Raw genomic sequence first — 16,884 nt, forward strand, 5'->3', positions numbered from 1 at the left:
GGTCACGATGAAATTTGTGTCCAAATAATTTGATGCATCATATATAAACCAGAAACTTACCACCACCATTTTGATAGCAAATGTAAGGAAATCTCCACACATTGCCCAAATCCACAGCAAACCCAATAACTGACAACAAGAAGTCCATTTTTTTGCCCCACTTGTCCCTCTGGTCTGGTGCCTGGAACGGCGTGACTTGTTGATGGTTGCCTGGACTGGTGGTGCTCTGGCCACCACCAGTTCCCGGCGAGTCCTGGTGAGAGAGGACCACATAACCTCGAGACAATCGGCGCTCAGCACAGGGCAATTCGTTATCTCCAACTATCACGCAATCTCGGACTTTCTTGGCCGGCATCGGAAGACCGTTCTCTCCCGGACAAATCTTGCCGAGGTCAGAGCGACTGTGGTATGATACCTTCCCCTTTGGGGTGGAGCCACTTTGATCGATTGTGTTGCCGTATCTGTTGCTCTCCATTGGAGTCTCGTGGCGCCAAGTACCCTTCTAAAGGAAGCAACCACCCTCTCTATAAAATACAAACTCATCCATTTCAATCCAGCTCCCAGGAGGATGGATAATCCAGTCTCAACTCTTATAGGCGGCCCTTGAAAAAAGACAAATACAAATTCAGTTGTTGCAAACATATTTAAGAAGTTTCCATGACGATGTGACGTAAATGATTTAATACATGATCCAACATCATTGGAACACCTGGAGCAAATCTCGGGAAATGCATGTGTCCATGTACTAGTCAAACTAACCAGAGGAGCAAACATGGTCGCAATTCACACAGAAAGCGAATAAAAAATGTTTTTCCGACTTCGCACGCAAGTATTGCAGGTCACAGAGTCCTAAAGACAAGTATGGAAACCATTGGTCCTCTTCGACCTGTGGGCGACAGAGAGCTTCAAATAAGAGTGGCAGAGAATGCAGAACTCCCTTCATTCTATCCTCATCTCATGCCAATAAAGCCTTCGGAGGGGAGGGCGTCGCATATTCATCCTTGTATTCAAGTTATTTTAATGACAAGGTTTTGTTCCATTTGCAAAGAATGAATAGATCATGGGATATACTCTCGCTGTAATAGATATTTTCACATATATGACTGTTATGAAGCCAGTGTCCAAGGTTAATCGATAATCTCATTTTACAGTGTGTGCAACCAGATGCTGGAAATGAAAGGGGACAAAGAAACCGCGAACAGCTCAAGAGTGGGAATCCGATAATTCACAGGTCCCAGTCATTTGCACATGAAGTGTCTTAGAAATTGGAAAAAGCACATTTTGTATTTTATATTTGTGGTGTTAAATAAATGTGGAGGTTTTGCAACAATTTACATTTGACTATCACAGAAATATAGTAAAGTTTTCCCTGTTGTTATATCAACAAGTGCCCGTCTCTTATATTGGTCGGAGATTCATTCTGTCATTTCTAAAAAAAATATTAATTTTATTGTTTTTTTTTCCTGGTTTAAAAAAGAGCGACATTACAAATACACTTCTTACCATTTCTAAGATGATGTCAGATTTTAACTATTTCCTAATTGTCGTTCATTGTTGGGAAACGATATTTAATTCTCTCAAAAGTAATGGCTGTTCATTAAGTGTCCATTTAATCCAACCACATTGTCTAATTCAAATCATCATCCCCATTACATCCAACTCTCTCATATCATATATGGATAAATATTCACAGTTAGTGATGTTTCATTAGTGGAAGCAGATAGTCCCAGACTAGTTTATGAGTTGAGTTAGGATTGTGACTGGAAGATTAAGAGCCTGATAGCAATTGGACAGAAACTATTCTTGAACCTAAGGTGCCCGACTTTAGGCTTATATATCTTCTGGCTGGATGGTAGCAGTGAGGAGAGGTTGTGATCAGAGTGATGGGGTCCTTGATGATTGTCAGAAATAAAACTTCTCACACATGAGTCTCTTTAAAACTGATGACACGACAAGCTTTATTTACAAGTCTGCAGAGTTGGACTCAACTGGCTTCTCACCAGTTAAGCCCCGATACATACAGTGCATTGATTTTTATACCCTTGTTGTTTGCCCTTCCCCTTCTTATTAATACTGTTTTAATTGGTTAGTATTGCAAAAGCATTCTAAGTACAACTGCATTTTTAATTATCACGTTCGTTACGTACGCTGCGAACTCTACATACACTAAATTCTGTTTCTCACCCTTCTTATCAATCTTTTGTCTCCTGCATGTCTCTCACTATGACCATGAAAAGATATGTTTAAAAAAACATATCCAGCTGAACTTTTTGTCCTTGGCTGCTAGTAAGCTCCCTGTCCGTTCTGGCTTCCATTTTTATGATTAATCATCACATTTTAACTTAAGCCATTTTAACCTAAATTCTCTATCTCTAACAATCCACCCCTTTCTCTCTTTAAAATGTGTGTATTATATATATGAATGGGGATTTTAACTCGGGGAAGAGAAACGTCTCATGATAAATTAATTTCGTGCTGAAGTAAAATTCTAACGGGGTCTCCCAGTTCCCCTGGTTGCATAGTCTGTTGGACCATGGAAATCACCAGGCTGCGTAGACAGGGAATAATACAGGGCAAAACAAGTAGGAGGAATAAAATACCTCCGATGACCCACAATAAGGTACGCCACCAGGTTCCTCCAAACCATTTGTCCATCCAATTTAATTTTGCAAAAGGATGCCAGGTTTGAACCGGTACATGGGACAAAGTACGAATATTATCAGTGATTTTTCGAATGGCTTGGCCATTATCATCAATCTGTAAGCAGCAGTTAGTCAAATTAAGCTTTCCACATACACCTCCTTCTGTGGCTAGGAGATAGTCTAGGGCCAGACGGTTCTGATATATAGCAGAGTGCATTTGACCTTGCTGGGATGCAAGTAATTGCAGGGCTAGAGCTGTTTGATTTGTAACAATTAAAAGTTCCTGCAATTCTAGTTGCAAGATCAACAAAAAGGTTATCTCCCCCAACTGCGTGACCGAAACTTTCATGGTTATTTGGATGGACTCGAACTAAGTCCGGCTGTTTTAAAGGGGCAGGCACTTTTGAGTGTGGAGTGGAATTTCTTATTGGAACAGTACGCTGGTGTATGCAAAACCAGAGTCCATCAGGGCATGGTGGGCCTGAGTCACCCTTCCAACCGTTAAGAGGGAAAGGAGTGGTATTAGGAATCTGTATATAATGATCCATATTATTTCCTTCTTTTTTCACACAAGGGGTATATGGATGTTGGGTGGTATTTTCTGCCCAGCATTTCTCAGGAACTGAGGTATGGGAAATAAAATTACCCTCCTTTCTTCCCCAAGTGCGGTCCTGAAACAGGACCACTGTGTCTCTGCATTTCTTACATTTCACACCTGATAAAGACATAGGCAAACTAAGAAAAATCAAAGAACATAACAATAACATTGTGAATCAAGTCTTTCTGCGAAATCGCAAGGTAAGAGGTTTTTCTCCAGGAACACAAGTCCAATCTGAGTTCGTATCAGGGTCCTGAGGCGCCTCTACAGGTCCCTTAAATCTGGATGCGTGTGTCCACCCCTTCTCTCTTGTTCGTGCTGCAGCCTCTGTAGTTAAGAGAACTTGGTATGGACCTTCCCACTGGGGCTGGAGTTTTTCAGTTTTCCAGGTCTTGATGAGAATCCAGTCTCCTGGTTCCACTTTGTGTAAAGAAAAGTCTAGAGGCGGTGTTTGTGCCAATAGTCCTCTCTTTCGTAAATCTGTAAGAGAGCGTGATAGTGCCTGTAAATAGTTCCTAACAAATATATCCCCTTCCCCCAAGGTGGGACACCCCTCAACTGTACTCCAGAAGGGAAGCCCAAACATCATTTCATAAGGGGACAACCCTACATTTTTTCGTGGGGCAGTACGAATTCTCAATAAAGCCAGGGGCAGACACTTTATCCAAGGCATTTTAGTTTCCACCATTAATTTTGTCAATTGCATTTTTAGGGTTCCATTCATACGTTCAACCCTCCCTGAGCTTTGTGGATGCCAAGGGGTATGCAATTTCCAAGAGACCTGTAATGCATTCTTTTTTTCTTTTCATGGCTTGGTTCAGCATCATGCTGAAGAAGATTGAAAAGAGGGTTGGTGCGAGAAGACGCTGTTTACATCCGGTACCGCACGGATGGCAGTCTCTTCAATCTGAGGCGCCTGCAAGCTCACACCAAGACACATGAGAAACTTGTCCGTGAACTACTCTTTGCAGATGATGCCGCTTTAGTTGCCCATTCAGAGCCAGCTCTTCAGTGCTTGACGTCCTGCTTTGCGGAAACTGCCAAAATGTTTGGCCTGGAAGTCAGCCTGAAGAAAACTGAGGTCCTCCATCAGCCAGCTCCCCACCATGACTACCAGCCCCCCCACATCTCCATCGGGCACACAAAACTCAAAACGGTCAACCAGTTTACCTATCTCGGCTGCACCATTTCATCAGATGCAAGGATCGACAATGAGATAGACAACAGACTCGCCAAGGCAAATAGCGCCTTTGGAAGACTACACAAAAGAGTCTGGAAAAACAACCAACTGAAAAACCTCACAAAGATAAGCGTATACAGAGCCGTTGTCATACCCACACTCCTGTTTGGCTCCGAATCATGGGTCCTCTACCGGCACCACCTACGGCTCCTAGAACGCTTCCACCAGCGTTGTCTCCGCTCCATCCTCAACATCCATTGGAGCACTCACACCCCTAACGTCGAGGTACTCGAGATGGCAGAGGTCGACAGCATCGAGTCCACGCTGCTGAAGATCCAGCTGCGCTGGATAGGTCACGTCTCCAGAATGGAGGACCATCGCCTTCCCAAGATCGTATTATATGGCGAGCTCTCCACTGGCCACCGTGACAGAGGTGCACCAAAGAAAAGGTACAAGGACTGCCTAAAGAAATCTCTTGGTGCCTGCCACATTGACCACCGCCAGTGGGCTGATAACGCCTCAAACCGTGCATCTTGGCGCCTCACAGTTTGGCGGGCAGCAGCCTCCTTTGAAGAAGACCGCAGAGCCCACCTCACTGACAAAAGGCAAAGGAGGAAAAACCCAACACCCAACCCCAACCAACCAATTTTCCCTTGCAACCGCTGCAATCGTGTCTGCCTGTCCCGCATCGGACTGGTCAGCCACAAACGAGCCTGCAGCTGACGTGGACTTTTTACCCCCTCCATAAATCTTCGTCCGCGAAGCCAAGCCAAAGAAGAAAGAAAGTAATGCATTACAAATCAATTGCTGGATTTTTGAACAAAAATGTGGACCCCTGTCTGAGTCTATAGAATCCATTATACCATATCTGGGGATTATCTGCTCTAGGAGGAGGCGAGCTACTGTAGAGGCTGTAGCATTTACTGTTGGGAAGGCTTCCACCCATCGGGTAAAGTGATCTATTACCACCAACAGATACTTCCATCTTTGGACTTGAGGTAACTCTGTGAAGTCGATCTGGATACTTTGAAAAGGGCGTATGGCTAATGGTTGACCTCCCATGGTCCCTGTCCTCATTATCTTCTTATTAATTTTTGTGCATAGGTGACAATTCTGCACCTCCTGTTGGGCCAAGGTGTAGATTCCCTTACACACATATTCTCGAAGCACTGTGTCACATAAGGCTTGGGTGCCCCAGTGGCTCTGATGATGCAGGTGTTTTAAAATATTGCGAGTTATTTCTTTATTTAGAACCATTCTTCCATCTGGTGTCTTCCATGTTCCATCAGGCAGCTGGCTTGCGCCCAGCTGAGCCATGTCCTTTTCTTCCTTTGCAGTGAAAATGGGAGCCTTCTTTATGCCTTGTCTTATTGGGATTAAGGTCAGCAAACGGACTTCTTGTTGCATGGCTGCCCTTTTGGCTTCTTCATCAGCCAGTCTGTTTCCAATTGCTGTCGGGGTATCTCCCCTCTGATGGCCTGTTATGTAGACCACTGCTATTTCCTGGGGTAATGTCAAGGCTTCTAAAGTCAGAGTAATCATCTGTTCGTGTGCCAATTCCTTTCCTCTTGATGTAATTAGACCACGCTCCTTCCAGATCTTACCAAAGGTATGCACTACCCCGTATGCGTATTTGGAATCAGTGTAAATCATTCCAGTTTTCTCTGCCAGTATTCTGAGGGCTCTCTGCAAGGCATATAGTTCACAGGTCTGTGCTGACCAGCTTCCGGGTAGTCTCGTGGATTCTACTACTTTCCAAGTATTTCCTTCTATTATAGCATACCCACTTCTTCTCATTCCGTCAACACATCTGGCGGAGCCGTCAATGTAGAATTCATATCCTTCTCCCAAAGGAGTATCGCAAAGGTCTTCTCGGGTCTTGGTCTGAAGATCCGTCAACTCGACACAGTCGTGCTCCACCTCTCTCTCTGTTTCACTGCCGTATAAAAACTGAGCTGGGTTGCAGCTATTAATCTTTGCAAACTGTAGATCTTCTCCAACCATTAAAATGGTTTCATACTTTAATATGCGAGAATCAGTCAGCCATCGATGGGCAGTTTGTGTTAATAAAACACTCACAGAATGGGAGGTGTACACAGTCATCTTTCCTCCAAAAGTAAGTTTACGTGCTTCCTCTACCAACAGAGCAGCAGCCGCTACTCCCTGTATACACGTCGGCCATCCGCGAGACACTGGGTCCATCATTTTGGAAAGGAAAGCCACTGGGTGTCGCTGACCGCCTTTTTCCTGTGTTAAAACTCCCACAGCTGTTCCTTCGTTATGAGTGACAAATAGCTGGAAGGGCTGTTTTAAAGAGGGCAGAGTGAGTACCGGGGCTCGTGTCAGGCAATGCTTCAAGTCCTCAAACCATCCCTCCTCCTCCTGGGTCCATTTCAATGGATATTCATTTTCATTTGTCAGCTTTTCATACATAAACTTCACCAACGCTGAGTAGTCCTCTATCCATAACCTACAGTAACCTAAGAGTCCCAGGAATTGTCTTATTTCCTTCTTATTACGGGGTAACGGCATTCTAGTGATTCCCGCAATCCGTTCAGGGGTAATCCGTTTCTGTCCTTTACTTATCTGGTGTCCCAGATATACCACAGTTCTCTCAATGAACTGTAACTTGTTCCTGGACACCCGTAGACCCTTTTTCCCCAGATAATTCAAGAGTCTAATTGTATCTCCCCTCATTTCTTGTTCCTTGGGTCCTGATAATAGTAAATCGTCCACATACTGCATTAGTTGGGAATCATCAGATTGTGGATAGTCCGCCAGGATTTGTTCTAGCATTTGTCCAAACAGGTTCGGAGATTCAGTGAACCCTTGGGGCAATACAGTCCACCGAAGCTGTCTCCGTCTACCTGTCCATGGATTTTCCCATTCAAACGCAAACATATCTCTACTTTCCTCTTCTAATGGACACGTCCAGAAGGCATCCTTCAAGTCGATAACACTAAACCACTCATGGTCTGGGGGAATCCGACTCATAATAGTATAGGGATTAGGCACCACTGGGTGGCGGGTCTGAACAATAGCATTCAAACTTCTTAGATCCTGAACTAGGCGATAGGATCCATCTGACTTTTTCACTGGGAGTATAGGGGTGTTATAAGGTGACATGCATTCTTCTAATAGTCCGTCTCGTATTAGAGTCTCAATTACCGGCTGTCGCCCTTTTCTCCCTTCCAAAGAAATAGGATACTGACGTTTCCTTACTGGCTGATGACCTGGTATTAATGTGACATGTAAAGGTGGGATGTCCAGACCTCCTCGATTTCCCTCCTTATACCAGACTCTCTCGTCAATCTGCCGTTCATCCTCTTCCTTTAGAGCACAGAGGTGGACTCGCACTTCTCCGTCCACAGGGAGAGCACCCAAACCTAGGAGAGCCTGTAAGTCCCTTCCTAGGAGGTTAAATCCAGCCGACGGTAACAACAAGAGGTCTTGTACCCCTTCTCTTTCTTCCAGTTTCACTGTTACTTGGGGAATTATTGATACCATTCTGGGAGCCCCTTCTATCCCAGAAATTTTCAAATTACTTTTTACAGGTTCAGTCCCGATTGGCACAGTTATTACACTACTTTGTTCCGCTCCTGTGTCCACCATAAACACCACCTCTTCTCCCTTGGGACCAATTTTTAGTTTTACCAGGGGTTCCCTCTTATACTTGGTCCCCAACATTTGGAACCCCTGACCCCCCTAATCTTCTTCCATAAGTTCGAGGGCACGCAATTCCCTCTTGTATCGGGGGCATTCCCTCTTAAAGTGTCCTTCCTCATTGCAGTAATAGCACTTAACGAACCTCCGGGGTCTTCCCTCTCTTGGATATCTTGGATTGTTTAGAGGAAGGTTTTGTTTTCTTTCCCCTCTGGATTCGGCATTCATCTGTCGGATAGTCTGTACCATAACCTTTGTCGCCCTCTTTTGATCTTCTTCTTCTCTCTGCACATATACTTTTTGCGCCTTTTTTAACAGGTCGCTTAGGAGTTTTTCGCTCCAGTCCTCCTCCTTTTCTAGTTTCTTTCTAATGTCCTGCCATGATTTGGAAACAAATTCAATTCAAATAAGCTGTTCACCCATTGGTGTACTAGGGTCCACGCCCGCATACTGTTGGACATTCTTTCTCACCCTCTCCAAGAAATCAGTAGGGGACTCGTCTTTCCCCTGGTGGTTCCCAAATGCCTTGGTGAAATTGTGACCCTTTGGCACAGCCTCCCGTATCCCTTTAATTGTCCACTCTCTATATTGTCTCATACTTGCCAATCCCTCGGGTGTTCGTTTGTCCCACCTGGGTTCATTTAAGGGATATTTTTGTTCATGGGGCCTGGGGTCCCCAGGTTGTTCATATTCCCACATGAGGAGGGCAGCCCGTCGAATCATCTGCCTCTCCTGGGGTGAGAATAATGTTCCCATTATTGCCTGCATCTCTTCCCATGTATATGTGTTTGGTCCCAGGAATTGGTCGAGCTGTTCGGCCAGTCCTATAGGATCTTCCAATAACTTTTTCATTTCTTTCTTAAATCCCCGCACCTCTGTACTAGTTAGGGGAACATTCACATATCCCGTTCCCCCTCCCGGTGCTCCCATAGGAACTTCCCTCAGGGGATTTAGGCTTACTGAAAACTTTGATGGTCCTGGACCAGTCTGGGATCTTGTCCAGGGTCGGTTTACCGGTGGAAGTTTAGGGTCCGACTCCCTTAATTCATTCTTTTTTTCCCGGCCCCTTTCGGGGCAATCAGATTCATCACCTTTCCCCTCTGGTAATGAGCTTTCCTCGGGCGCAGTAGGCACCGGGGGAATATAAGGAGGGGGAAGGTTGTCCAGAGGTTCCCACTTCTTTTCTCCCGCTACCCTCAATTTAAAACATTTTGTTAAGGATCCTGGCCAGGGAACCCAACAAAATGCATACGCTGACTCTTCTTGATTCACCTTTGGTCTCGAATTTACATATATGTTTAATGCTTGTCTAACCCAATCCTCATCAGATCCAAATTTCGGCCACCAGACCGAGGAACCTTTAATAGGTTGTTTCGACCAAAGGAGACAATATTGAACCATCTTTTTCTTGTTTTTGTCTCGATATCTTTTACTATCCCAATTTTCAAACATTCTCCCCAAAGGGCTGTCAAGGGGAACTCCCAGGAATTGTTCTGAATTTTCAGACGAGCCCTTAGATTTTGATCCTCCCATTTTCCCACCTAGATCCGTTTATCGTTGCTGAGGACCCTCTCGTTCTGGACCCTACTCCCTTCTTCTCAGACGCCTCGTCGGAGGTACTGTCCCTCCTTCGGTTACCGCTGAGGTTTCCCTGGGGTCGACCCCTCTCTTCTCGGCACTTCGTCGGAGGTGCTGTCCCTCCTTCGGTTACCGCCGAGGTTTCCCTGGGGTCTATCCTAGAGTCCCACGACAGGGTCCTCATGCCACGACAAAAGCTCTATACCTGATCTATTACGTTAGGTTTTTTTTTTATCCAAACAGGTGTATCCCGTTACACCTGTTACCCAATCCCCACACCACAATCGTAAGTCGTCACTTACCGGTGTCTTCTCGGGGATTGAACCATCACCCTTCTCCTCTCCGTCTTGTCGTGTCACCTTGTCCGGATACCACTCGCTCAAGCCGCCCGAAGCGACGAGCAAGGGACTAGGAGCCGCTGAACTCAGCGGGGTGCACCACCTCCGATGTCCCTCTTCTCGCCTCCCCTCACGGCCGGAGTGTAGATCCCGGACGAGCCCCCATTTGTCAGAAATAAAACTTCTCACACATGAGTCTCTTTAAAACTGATGACACGACAAGCTTTATTTACAAGTCTGCAGAGTTGGACTCAACTGGCTTCTCACCAGTTAAGCCCCGATACATACAGTGCATTGATTTTTATACCCTTGTTGTTTGCCCTTCCCCTTCTTATTAATACTGTTTTAATTGGTTAGTATTGCAAAAGCATTCTAAGTACAACTGCATTTTTAATTATCACGTTCGTTACGTACGCTGCGAACTCTACATACACTAAATTCTGTTTCTCACCCTTCTTATCAATCTTTTGTCTCCTGCATGTCTCTCACTATGACCATGAAAAGATATGTTTAAAAAAACATATCCAGCTGAACTTTTTGTCCTTGGCTGCTAGTAAGCTCCCTGTCCGTTCTGGCTTCCATTTTTATGATTAATCATCACATTTTAACTTAAGCCATTTTAACCTAAATTCTCTATCTCTAACAATGATATTCGCTGCCTTCTTGAGACAGTGTCCCATATAGATGTCTCCAGTGGATGGGAGGTTGGTGTGTTATGAGCCCAGAGGACCCCAAAATCCAGCAGCAGTAGATATTCACCAAGACAAATGGTTACTTAAACAAAAGTTGCTTTTAATTATCTTTAAACATAAAAACAGAATCATACTTTAACTTATCACTATTAACTTAACTAATCTAACTTAAACCCCTTCTAATTCTAAGCACACGTGTTTGTAATGTGTGTGTAAGTTCTGAAAAGTTCTTTGATTCACAGTCTAATCTCACTTCTCATTCCTCCAAGTTCACTGGTTGCAGCCAATTCTAAAACTGTGCACAGAATATAACATTTATAAGGTTCACCAAGCTTTAGTGCTTGAAAGGTAAATGGTTACTGCTCAGGAAGGTTCTTGTTGGTTTTCAGAGAGAGATTCATTGTACGTTGGCACCCACAACTGATTCCTTTTTTAAAATCAGCCACTTCAGTGTCTTGCTGAAAAAACTTGCTCCATCAGGGTTCTCCAGATTATAATCTCTTTCTTTCAGGTCACCCCAAAGTTCCTTTTTGTTTCTATTATTTCAAGTGAAACATTAGACAGCCAGACCTCTCCTCTTGTATGAACCACAAGGGCTTTGACCAAGCTGAACTAAGCACTCACAACCTGTATTCCAAATAAGGTTTTCCACAAGTTTGCCAGCTTGTCCTGTTCCAGTTGCTGCTGCTGACTGTAGAACTGATCTCTGTGTGTGTGTCTCTCTCTCTTTCAGAGAATAAACCTGTTTTACTCTCTCTGCTTGCAAAACCACATGACCCTTCTAGAACAGCAAGTTCCACTCCAGATAGAATGTGGCTCCGACAAGTTCTTTCATCTGTTGCCTTTTTGTTAATAACAATCTATTAGGAAAGTCTCGGGCACTCTCCAAAGCTTTTGCAAAGGCTGTGGGGCTGACATGTCTAGCATGAGCAGAGCTCCAGTATTTTAAATAAGATCTGTTTTAAAGTGTTTGTATGTGACCTACACTAACAAACCTTCCCCAATTTATCTCCCAAAAACATATCTATATTTTGTCACAGGTGTTAGTGATGGACTTGGTTAGGTTTGCCACTTTCTATCGCCTTCTGCATTTCTATCAAACCAGACCTGATGAAACCAATCAGTATGCTATTCACAGTACACCTGTAGAGATTTGATACAGTATTCAGCTACACACCAAATCTCCTCAGACTCTTAGAAAGTAAAGGCAATGCTATTCCTTCTTTGATATGCTGGCTCCAGAGGAGGTCCTGCAATGCTTGGACTCTCAGGAACTTGAAGGGACTAATCCTCTCTATCACCATCCTATCAATGAAGGTAAGTACATGATCCCCTTTGCTGAAGTTCAAAGTAAGCTCCTTGATCTTGCTGATATTGAGAAATGGTTCTGGCATCACACAACCAGATTCTTGATCTCCATTCTATCGTCTGACTCATCACTTACTATTTATTCAGCCAACAACCATTTGTTGGTGTCCTGAGCAAATTTTCATATTGTGTCGAAGCTAAACTTGGTTTTGCACCCATGAATAGATCAGGTACAAGGGACTGAACACACAATCTTGAGATGGCCTTGTATGATGATCAGGGAGGATGCCAGTGAGGCCTGTTGATAGGATGACCAACCGGTTGTGAAATATGCCAATTGCAATGAATGTGGTTGAGTTGTTGGGAACAGACCACTGGGGAATTTAATGGGGAAGAGTATAGAGTGGAATGTGATTTCTCTATAAGCTGGCATGAACTAGCTGGGTCAATAGTCTCCTTTTGCATCTAAATAAATACTGAAATACTCAAGAGCATTGCTGCCATCCTTTCAAAGCCCTTGAGATAAATAAAGGCCAACTGAGTTAGAAGTCCCTTGTGAACAGTATGCATATGCCATATCAGCAAACCTGGAAAAACAAATCATTTTATCCTCATATTTTTTCAACACAATCTCGCAGCAGTATCATTTTCAGAACATTTGACTGATGTGTACAAAGGCAGATAACGAATGTAACTAGTGCGACGAATACTGGCATTATAGACAAGGTTAATTTGTGCCACACAATTTCAGCATCAGGTTAAGAACATGTATTCAAAGGATAGCTGGCTGATTGAGAGATCACAATGTCCAAAGAACTAGATGGGATGGATAGCAGTTTCCATTAACTGAAATTATTGGTGTTCAGCAATGAAATTTGTCCTTGATAGCACGAGTTCATTGCTGCAGCTGTGAGAGGAATCTGGGGTTATGATGCATTCTTAGGGATGTTGAAATCACTGTCACTAGCTCCTGGATGACAAAGTAGCTAATGAATGAATGTTTACATTATACAATGTGCTGTTCTGCTATTTTTCAACACTTTCCAAAGCTGTTTTAGTTTCAATTGATATTCGTCAGCTGAACAAATTTTGTGTGTTTCCCGACAGAGAGGATTTAGTTCATTGATGAAAATACACACCAAACAACCACAGAAGGATTTTGACACTTATTGAAAATGACAAGGAAAGATAGCAGAAAGAATTACAGGTCTCTCAAAAGCTTTTTTAAAAAAATAAATAAAAACAATTCCTGTTATTTTGCAAATATTATTTATTCTGTATCTACATTTCTGCTTTTCCCACTGAGTGCAAGAACTCATTAACCTCTGACGTTAGCCATAGAAACATAAAAACATAGAAGGTAGGAGCAGGAGTAGGTCATTCGACCCTTCGAGCCTGTTCCGCCATTCAACGAGATCATGGCTGTTCTTAAAGTTCAGTACCCCGTCCCCGCCTTCTCTCCGTAACCTTTAATACCCTTATACTGAAGAAATAGATCTAATTCCCTCTTAAATATATTTAATGAACCTGCCTCTACTGCCCTCTGTAGCAATGAATTCCACAGATTCACCATCCTCTGGGTCAAGAAATTCCTCCTCATATCGGTCCTAAATGGTTTGCCTATTATCCTCAAACCATGGCCCCGGGTTCTGGATTTTCCCATCATTGGAAACATCCCATCTGCATCCATTCTGTCCAGTCCTGCCAGAATTTTATATGTCTCTATGAGATCCCCTCTCAATCTTCTAAACTCCAGCGAGTACAATCCCAATTTGCGCAATCTTTCCTCATAAGTCATTCCTGCCATTCCAGGTATCAGCCTGGTGAATCGCCTCTGCACTCCCTCCATTGCAAGAACATCCTTCCTTAGATAAGGTGACCAAAAACTGCACACAATACTCCAGGTGAGGTCTCACCAAGGCCCTGTACAGCTGCAGTAAGGTATCCTTGTTCCTATACTCAAATCCTCTTGATATGAAGGCCAACATACCATTTGCCTTTTTAACCGCCTGCTGTACCTGCATGCTCACCTTCAGAGACTGATGTACAAGTACCCCTAGGTCTCTCTGCACTTCCCCATCTCTTAATCTATTGCTATTCAAATAGTAATCTGCCCTCCGGTTTGTATTACCAAAGTAATACTACATTGTAGTGCATTTGCCATGTATCTGCCCAGTCCCTCAATTTATCCAAATCACACTGGAGCTTCCTGACCCCCTCTTCCGTGCACACAACCCCTCCTAGCTTAGTGTCATCTGCAAATTTGGAGATATTACATCCAATCCCCTCATCCAGATCATTAATGTAAATTGTGAACAGCTGGGGTCCCAGTACAGATCCCTGTGGCACCCCACTGGTCACCGCCTGCCACTCAGAAAACGAGCCATTTATCCCAACTCTCTGTCTTCTACCTGCCAGCCAGTTCTCAATCCACATCAATACTTTGCCCCCAATCCCATGAGCCTTGATTTTGGAAGCCAGTCGTTTATGCGGGACCTTATCGAAGGCCTTTTGGAAGTCCAGGTACACCACATCCACTGGCTCTCCCCCATCTATTTTGCCTGTCACTATCTCAAAGAATTCCAATAGATTTGTCAAGCACGATTTACCTTTTGTAAATCCATATTGACTCTGTCCGATCCCTTCTCTGCTAGTCATATGCTCCGCTATTACATCCTTAATAATGGATTCCATCATTTTGCCCACTACTGATGTAAGACTCACCGGCCTACAATTCCCCGCTTTTTCTCTACCCCCCCCCCCTTTTTAAATAGTGGGGTAACATTAGCTACCCTCCAATCCATGGGTACTGATCCTGAGTCTATCGAGTCCTGGAAAATAATTCTTAAAGCACCTGCTATCTGAATGGCCACTTCCTTAAGTACCCTAGGATGTAGATTATCAGGCCCTTGGGATTTATCTGCCTTCAATCCCATCAATTTCCCCAAGACCATGTCCTTAGAGATACTGATTTCTTTCAGTTCCTCCCTTGCATTAGTCTCTATGTTTCCCAACATCCTTGGGAGGTTATTTGTATCCTCTCTCGTAAAAACAGAACTAAAGTAAGAATTTAATTGGTCTGCTATTTCTTTATTCCCCATTATATATTCCCCTGATTCTGACTGCAAAGGACCTACTCTGGATTTCACCAATCTTTTCCTCTTGACATATTTATAAAAGCTTTTGCAGTCGGTTTTTATATTTGCCGCAAGCTTAGTTTCGTAATTTATTTTTGCTCTCTTGATTAATCCCTTCGTCCTCCTTTGGTGCATCTTGAACTGCTCCCAGTCTTCAGTTGCGGTACTTTTTTTGGCCAATTGATATGCTCTCTCTTTGGACCCAATGCTGTCTCTAATTTCCCTTGTTATCCACGGTTGAGTCACCTCTTTTGGTTTATTTTTATGCCAAACCAGTATAAACGATTTTTGCAATTTTTCCATTAGATCTGTAAATGCTTTCCATTGACTATCCACAGTCAACTCCCTCATAAACACCACCCAATCAATCTTACTCAACTCCCGTCTCATACCATCATAATTCCCTTTATTTAAATTCAGGACCTTAGTCTCGGTTTTAATTTCATCACCCTCCATGTCGAGTGAGAATTCGATCATATTGTGATCGCTCCTACCTAAAGGGCCTCGTACAACAAGATTGTTGATTAGCCCCTTATCATTGCATAATACCCAATCTAAAATGGCCTGCTCCCGAGTTGGTTCCTCGACATATTGGTCTAGATAACCGTCCTGTAAACATTCAAGGAATTCTTCCTCTGCCATCAGCATATTGGCACCAAGGTCTTTCATTACATAAATGTTTTTTTTATCATTACAAGCAACAAAACGTTTTTAAATCCTGCTATTCTTGTTAATGACAGTGAATTCACAAATGATTGGTCTTTATGTTTTTAAGTTTAATTGCTCAGATCAAATACACTGTCCCCACAGAATTATCAAACCAAACCTTTCCTAAATTATTATGTTAGTCTGTTGACTAATTTGGAACCTTGAGTTTAATTGATCAGCACAATGTGGGGCACATTAAGATAAGTCTATCGACAATAAGCCTGAATTGCCTCAGAAATTGCTGTCGTTCTGAGAATTTTTGGCTGATTGACTGTTCTAACTGTACATTCTTTATCAGAATACCGTGAGGGGGGAAATTGCTGAACTTACAAAAGGTGCATAATATTTTTCCATCAATTACGTTTCAGAGGAAAGATGGCATATTTCTTAGTTTAAGGAAAAAAAATCTGAATGTAGGGCTGAAAGAGGTAGATCTGAAATGTCCCTAAAATTATTCCCCACTGAAAATGAAATCTGAGTCGACTGGCTCAAAAAGGAGTAGAAAATCAACATGTCTGATTTCTTCGTACCTTAGATACCTGCCTGCCTTTCTCTGTAACCCTTAATTCAACTCAAGTTTATCGTCATCAATTGCACAAATACAACCTGAAGAAACAGTGTTCTCTGGTCCTCAGTGCAAACCAAGCAGACACACAACAGACATAACACACATACAGACAAATAATACATATGGAGGACAAGTATTCATTAATACAAATAAATACATATTGGGTTTCTTTAAATAGGAGAGTCTTGGATGGTTAGTGAGAGTGATTCCTTTGGTTGTTCAGAATTCTCACTTACTGTGGGAAGAAGCTGATCCTCAGCCTGTGCCGCTTTCCTGACAGGAGTAGCTGAAAGATGCTGTGTGCAGGGTGGAAGGGGTCCTCAGTAGTTTTGCTTGCCCTCTTCAGACAATGTGCAGTGAACTGGAATTCACTGTCTGTGTGTTGTTCAGATGACTGGCTCCTCCCTTGGCTCCACCCTCACCTACCCCAATATTTTTCCCACCCTACCTCAGATTCACCTGAGGACTATTG

The 16,884-nt window shown here is 43.4% G+C and overlaps 1 protein-coding gene and 1 long non-coding RNA gene across 2 annotated transcripts in view; both read right to left on the reverse strand.

Moving 5' to 3' along the window:
• Positions 1 to 475, reverse strand: part of slc6a4b (solute carrier family 6 member 4b) — a 73,358-nt gene extending 72,883 nt beyond the window's left edge. The window contains exon 1 of the mRNA XM_069932753.1: positions 61 to 475. Coding sequence (XP_069788854.1) covers positions 61 to 475 — 415 coding nt within the window. The remainder of the gene's footprint in view (positions 1 to 60) is intronic.
• Positions 476 to 2,637: 2,162 nt separating this feature from the next.
• On the reverse strand, positions 2,638 to 10,640 carry LOC138761118 (uncharacterized). The gene is made up of 2 exons (XR_011356128.1): positions 9,964 to 10,640; positions 2,638 to 3,720 (listed from the first exon to the last, which is right to left on the reverse strand). It is a non-coding gene; the product is annotated as an uncharacterized lncRNA (long non-coding RNA).
• Between the last annotated feature and the right edge of the window lie 6,244 nt (positions 10,641 to 16,884).

The sequence above is a fragment of the Narcine bancroftii genome, chromosome 4, assembly GCF_036971445.1.
Source record: "Narcine bancroftii isolate sNarBan1 chromosome 4, sNarBan1.hap1, whole genome shotgun sequence".
Taxonomy (NCBI): domain Eukaryota; kingdom Metazoa; phylum Chordata; class Chondrichthyes; order Torpediniformes; family Narcinidae; genus Narcine; species Narcine bancroftii.